At 39.4% G+C, this 6,548-nt stretch overlaps 1 protein-coding gene across 1 annotated transcript in view; it reads left to right on the plus strand.

The window, feature by feature from the left end:
* Nucleotides 1-5,202: 5,202 nt before the first annotated feature.
* Nucleotides 5,203-6,548, plus strand: part of RACK1 (receptor for activated C kinase 1) — a 35,863-nt gene continuing 34,517 nt past the window's right edge. Inside the window, exon 1 of the mRNA XM_085897131.1 lies at nucleotides 5,203-5,461. Coding sequence (XP_085753257.1) covers nucleotides 5,353-5,461 — 109 coding nt within the window. The 5' untranslated portion in view covers nucleotides 5,203-5,352. The remainder of the gene's footprint in view (nucleotides 5,462-6,548) is intronic.

The raw sequence follows: 6,548 nt of genomic DNA on the forward strand, positions 1-6,548 counted from the left end.
TGCCTATGTTACTCCAATGCGTCCCAGGATTACACACCCAAAAAATGGTTGCGATCGGTTCAGCCGTTTTTGCGATACCTGGGAACAGGCAGATGGTAAATTATAGCAAGATAATGGAACTGTAATGCATTTCTCACATATTGTTGTCACAAAACAACATCATTCCTTTACAGTTTCACGGAGCTTTTCGGAGCTTTTTTGGGAATGAATAAATGGCCAAAGGCTTCTGTATGAACACTACTCCTTGTGTCTATATCTGCGAACGACATCCAATGAACCTGCGATACTACGATTACGAAACCCCAAACGGCAGATAAGCACTTGCCGTTAAAGATACAGAGAAATAATGAGAGCAATATTGGGGGGAGGAGAACACAGGGGGTGAACAAGTTGAATACAATCTCAACCCCATAAGAAGGGAAACCTGAGGGTGAAATGACAACAGAATGAAAAAGAGGGAGAGGGGAGAAAGCACAATGGATGAGCAGTGAGCCTGGAAAAATCACTTGAAAGTTAAAAAAAAAATTGTTTCCAGATCCGGATTCGGTTCTTCACCAAAATGGAAAAAATTCTTCCTTGTCACACACCCAACCAGTCCACCATGCTTCATCCAAATCCATCTGCAACTTTTTGGTATATCATTGAGATAAGCCAAAGGGAGTGTTGAAGAAACAGGTTTGATTCGCTTATGCTCATGCAGCGTAGACTTTAATCAGCATGAACAGGACAACCTGTAACAATACAGATGCATACCTAAGCACGACACAAAACAACAGAATTCTGAATGCTCTCAGGCCTACCATAGTTGATTCTGCGACAATTAAGACACACAAGTCTGTGTAGCATCCATCTTGAATATCGCAGTGAACGATGGGTAATGGATGTATATTGGGCTTACAGAACAGAGGACCGGTAATGACAATCTATGACATTCTCCCCCTTGAAAAATAAGAAAATAGAAGGCTCCTACAGATCAAGGGAATCACGTGGTTTTCTATTATGCTGATCAGATCTGCACAGTGGAAGCGCATCAAGAACATCCTCAGGTGTACTTCCAACATCTGAGAATCCGGCAGAATCTTCATTACCAGTCATGAGGTGATTGTCTGGTAGAACCCCCCCCCCCCCCCTCAGGTTGCGTCCGTGATCAGTCCAGGTGGTTTATGGACTGGAGGATCTATGTTACCAGAGTTTTGGACCTTACTGTGTGGTGCCAGTTCACACAGAGCCACAGTTGTCTCTTTACCACCAGGGAAATGCACATGAGCATAATGAGGATTAGCCTCAAGCAGTTCGGCCTCCACAAAGAAAGGGTCATACTTTGATTGCCACATCTGATGTTTCAAGAGAACAGGCCCAGATCAGGAAAGCCATGTCGAAATTGAGCAGCCACTTGCAAATCTACGTTTCTCGTCGAATAAATGCTCGTGTAGAGTAACAATTGTAGCAGTCAAGAGTGATGGACATTTAAAATGTAAGGCATCGGACAGAACATCCACCTATTGAAGGATTGATAGGCCTCTTGATTTGAGAGCCAGACGAATATTCTTCAAAATCAGACAGTTGCAACGCTCACACCGGCCATTCCCTTAAGGATTGTATGGGGTAGGGCGACTGGTCAAGACACCACGGGAGTGCAGGAAGTGCTTCAATTCTGACAACATAAAGGAACTTCCCCTTTCAGAATGTATGTAAGCCGGCATACCAAATATAGCAAAGAGTTGACTAAGACATCTAATGAAGGTACAAGTTGTCATGTCAGGAAAAGGAAAAGTGAATGGGAAACATGAGAATGCATCGATCACAGGAAGCAGGTAGTGGTTCGCTGCAGATGATGCTAAGGGCCTCTTGAAATCAACACTGAGTCTTTCAAAGGAATGTGTATCTTTTATCAAGTGTGACTGCTGTGGTCGATGGAATTCAATGCGCTCGGCACACACTGGACAGGAGGCCGATAACTCCTTCACATCCTCAACAAAGAAGGGAAGATTCCGAGTTCTGAAGAAATATACCATTTCGTACATTTTAAATTTAAATTTCCATTGTTTAAATTTCCTCCGTTGAACGGTTTTGAAGTGCACTCAATATGTATTATATCAAATGATCATGTAACATGTGGTAAAGTTTAAATTTCCTCTGTTGAACGGTTTTGAAGTACACTAAATGTGTACTATATCAAATGATCATGCAACGTGTGGTAAAGTTTAAATTTCCTCTGTTGAATGGTTTTGAAGTACACTCAATATGTACTATATCAAATGATCATGTAATATGTGGTAAAGTTTAAATTTCCTCTGTTGAACGGTTTTGAAGTACACTCAATGTGTACTATATCAAATGGTCATGTAACATGAGCTAAAGTTTAAATTTCCTCCGTTGAATGGTTTTGAAGTACACTCAATATGTAAAATATCAAATGATCATGTTATATGTGGTAAAGTTTAAATTTCCTCTGTTGAACGGTTTTGAAGTACACTCAATATGTATTATATCAAATGGTCATGTAACATCTGGTAAAGTTTAAATTTCCTCCGTTGAACGGGTTTTAAAGTACACTCAATATGTACTATATCAAATGGTCATGTGACTTGTGGTAAAGTTTAAATTTCCTCCGTTGAACGGTTTTGAAGTACACTCAATATGTTTTCTATCAAATGATCATGTGACATGTGGTGAAGTTTAAATTTCCTCCGTTTAACGGGTTTTGAAGTACACTCAATATGTACTATATAAACTGGTCATGTAACATGTGGTAAACTTTAAATTTCCTCTGTTGAACGGGTTTTGAAGTACACTCAATATGTACTATATCAACTGGTCATGTAACATGTGGTAAAGTTTAAATTTCCTCTGTTGAAAGTTTTTGAAGTACACTCAATATGTACTATATCAAATGGTCATGTGACATGTGGTAAAGTTTAAATTTCCTCCGTTGAACGGTTTTGAAGTACACTCAATATGTTTTCTATCAAATGATCATGTGACATGTGGTGAAGTTTAAATTTCCTCTGTTGAAAGTTTTTGAAGTACACTCAATATGTACTATATCAAATGGTCATGTAACATGTGGTAAAGTTTAAATTTCCTCCGTTGAACGGTTTTGAAGTACACTCAATATGTTTTCTATCAAATGATCATGTGACATGTGGTGAAGTTTAAATTTCCTCCGTTTAACGGGTTTTGAAGTACAATCAATATGTACTATATCAAATGGTCATGTAACATGTGGTGAAGTTTAAATTTCCTCCGTTGAATGGTTTTGATGTACACTCAATATGTTCTCTATCAAATGGTCATGTAACATGTGGTGAAGTTTAAATTTCCTCCGTTGAATGGTTTTGATGTACACTCAATATGTTCTCTATCAAATGGTCATGTAACATGTGGTAAAGTTTTAATTTCCTCCGTTTAACGGGTTTTGAAGTTCACTCAATATGTACTATATCAAATGGTCATGTGACATGTGGTAAAGTTTAAATTTCCTCCGTTGAATGGTTTTGAAGTACACTCAATATGTTTTCTATCAAATGATCATGTGACATGTGGTGAAGTTTAAATTTTCTCCGTTTAACGGGTTTTGAAGTACAATCAATATGTACTATATCAAATGGTCATGTAACATGTGGTGAAGTTTAAATTTCCTCCGTTGAATGGTTTTGATGTACACTCAATATGTACTATATCAAATGGTCATGTAACATGTGGTGAAGTTTAAATTTCCTCCGTTGAACGGTTTTCAATTTACACTCAATATGTGCTGTATCAACTGGTCATGTAATATGTGGTAAAGTTTAAATTTCCTCTGTTGAAAGTTTTTGAAGTACACTCAATATGTACTATATCAATTGGTCATGTAACATGTGGTAAAGTTTAAATTTCCTCCGTTTAACGGGTTTTGAAGTTCACTCAATATGTACTATATCAAATGGTCATGTAACATGTGGTAAAGTTTAAATTTCCTCTGTTGAACGGTTTTGAAGTACACTCAATGTGTACTATATCAAATGGTCATGTAACATGTGGTAAAGTTTAAATTTCCTCCGTTGAATGGTTTTGATGTACACTCAATATGTACTATATCAAATGGTCATGTAACATGTGGTGAAGTTTAAATTTCCCCCGTTGAATGGTTTTCGATGTGCACTCAATATGTACTATATCAAATGGTCATGTAACATGTGGTGAAGTTTAAATTTCCCCCGTTGAATGGTTTTGATGTACACTCAATATGTACTATATCAAATGGTCATGTAACATGTGGTGAAGTTTAAATTTCCCCCGTTGAATGGTTTTCGATGTGCACTCAATATGTACTATATCAAATGATCATGTAACATGTGGTAAAGTTTAAATTTCCTCTGTTGAAAGTTTTTGAAGTACACTCAATATGTACTATATCAAATGGTCATGTAACATGTGGTGAAGTTTAAATTTCCCCCGTTGAATGGTTTTCGATGTGCACTCAATATGTACTATATCAAATGGTCATGTAACATGTGGTGAAGTTTAAATTTCCTCCGTTGAATGGTTTTGATGTACACTCAATATGTTCTCTATCAAATGGTCATGTAACATGTGGTGAAGTTTAAATTTCCTCCGTTGAATGGTTTTGATGTACACTCAATATGTACTATATCAAATGGTCATGTAACATGTGGTGAAGTTTAAATTTCCTCCGTTTCACGGTTTTCGATGTTCGCCCTTAACGAAATGCACACATGTACATCCGAGACCCATTGATTCATCCCAATTTTTGGTTCTTGAGCGCGGAGACCGCGGACTAATAAGAATTGTAATTAAAATCGCTGTTCCGGTTCCTCCTGGAGCTGGAGCTGGTTCGCGACAAAGTGGAGCTGGTATAAAGTTCGCTTTAATTCGGACAGGATACAATGGAGGTTGTAACAAGGTTACTAGTTAATGCCTGATTATTGGACTCGGCCTGGTGGGACTTGTGATGACTGAGGGGACAGGTGGGTTAAAATCAACACCTCCAAGGTTACCACACGTGACAATCATTTTCTTATTGATGTCTGCTTGCCGTGGCGTTATAGTTAACGGAAGTGTAAGCTTGTTTAGAGTAACTTTAAAAAAAAAATCACTGGATTTTGATGAAGTCAGTTATGTAATATGATAAACATAGATTAGCGTTTACAGCTCGTGTAAAAATTTAAAATGACACAATATCGTGAAAAAGAAAGAGAACGAAAAACGTGATATCCGCGTACGTCACTTCCGCTTCCTTCTTTCTCCTGGCCATCGCGCGGTAATGTCGGTCGTGGTGATTTGGCATCTCTGAACAGGCCGGACTCAATCCGTGTTCATCCGTACCTATCCGCCTCTACTACCGTCACCATGACAGAGCAGATGACCCTGCGCGGCACCCTGAAGGGCCACAACAACTGGGTGACCCAAATTGCGACCACGCCGCAGTTTCCCGACATGATCTTGTCGGCCTCTCGCGGTAAATGGCCATCCCCGCCCTTTGGCTGATTGGTGGTGGTTGTTGTGCGCGGTTTGCTGTACCTACTTTAAATGTCGGAGGTTTCTTGAACACTACTTAAGGCAGGTTCACTCGATTATCCACGTAAGTTTGTCGGTATAACTTCTTCCGATGTGGTTGGATGAGTTGTACCTTCGTTCAGGGTCTTCTCTTCCATTGTGTGTTCACAGCGCTTCACCAGATGGATCGACACGTGTTTAGGTTTACATGAAAAGTTTGAAATCTAGTTACATTCGATGTACATGGAAGGTGTGGCTTGTTAGGAAGTCTGTGTCCGTTTGATGTATTGTTTTGTACCCAAGTAGGAAAGCTTCTGTGATTTTGTTACCTTTTTTTTTTTACCAATTAATGGTAAAAGAGCGTTTCAATAACTTCTACTGAACTCGTGGCGGGGGGTGGCTTCTCCCCACCACCCCCCCTCCCCTTGGCGTTCACAACCTATGCCCAACGATAGTCTAACTTATGCATAGCGCGCTGCACGTATCGCCGACGATCACGTGGCATAGCCTATTAAAAGGCTGCCGCACAATGATTCAAATCATAACCGCCGGAGAAATGGAAGTGTCAACATCGCAGTCACACCTTGGCGATCTTGCCAGCGTATGCCGACCTCTGAAAAATGCGTCTAAAACGCTGGCTCACGTCGAATACGGTATGGGTAAGTTTGGTATATGTGAATAGAACGCTAAAAAAGTACGCTATCATACGTCGTAGTAAGTGGAGCATGTCTTGTACTTTTAAACGTGTTAAGCATTTTACGACGTATTTGCCGTATGCCTCACATGTTCCGCATGCAATGGGAATAAGTTGTACGCATGATATGCAATCGTTGGCACACGTCACCAAAAGTTACTCATAAGTCGAAACACGTCAGTGTTCCAGACTCCCTGTTTTTTTGTTTTTTTTTCGGTATGACTGTGATGTTGACACTTCGATTTCTAGTGCGGTTATAATATAATGTAATTAATAGGCTGCAGCTCAGCAATTTAAATCATAACCACACTAGAAATCGAAGTGTCAACATGACCGTTGTACCGAAGGAAAAAAA

Source organism: Eptatretus burgeri, chromosome 10, assembly GCF_056783735.1.
Source record: "Eptatretus burgeri isolate ZD-2024b chromosome 10, Ebu_testis_v1, whole genome shotgun sequence".
NCBI lineage: Eukaryota > Metazoa > Chordata > Myxini > Myxiniformes > Myxinidae > Eptatretus > Eptatretus burgeri.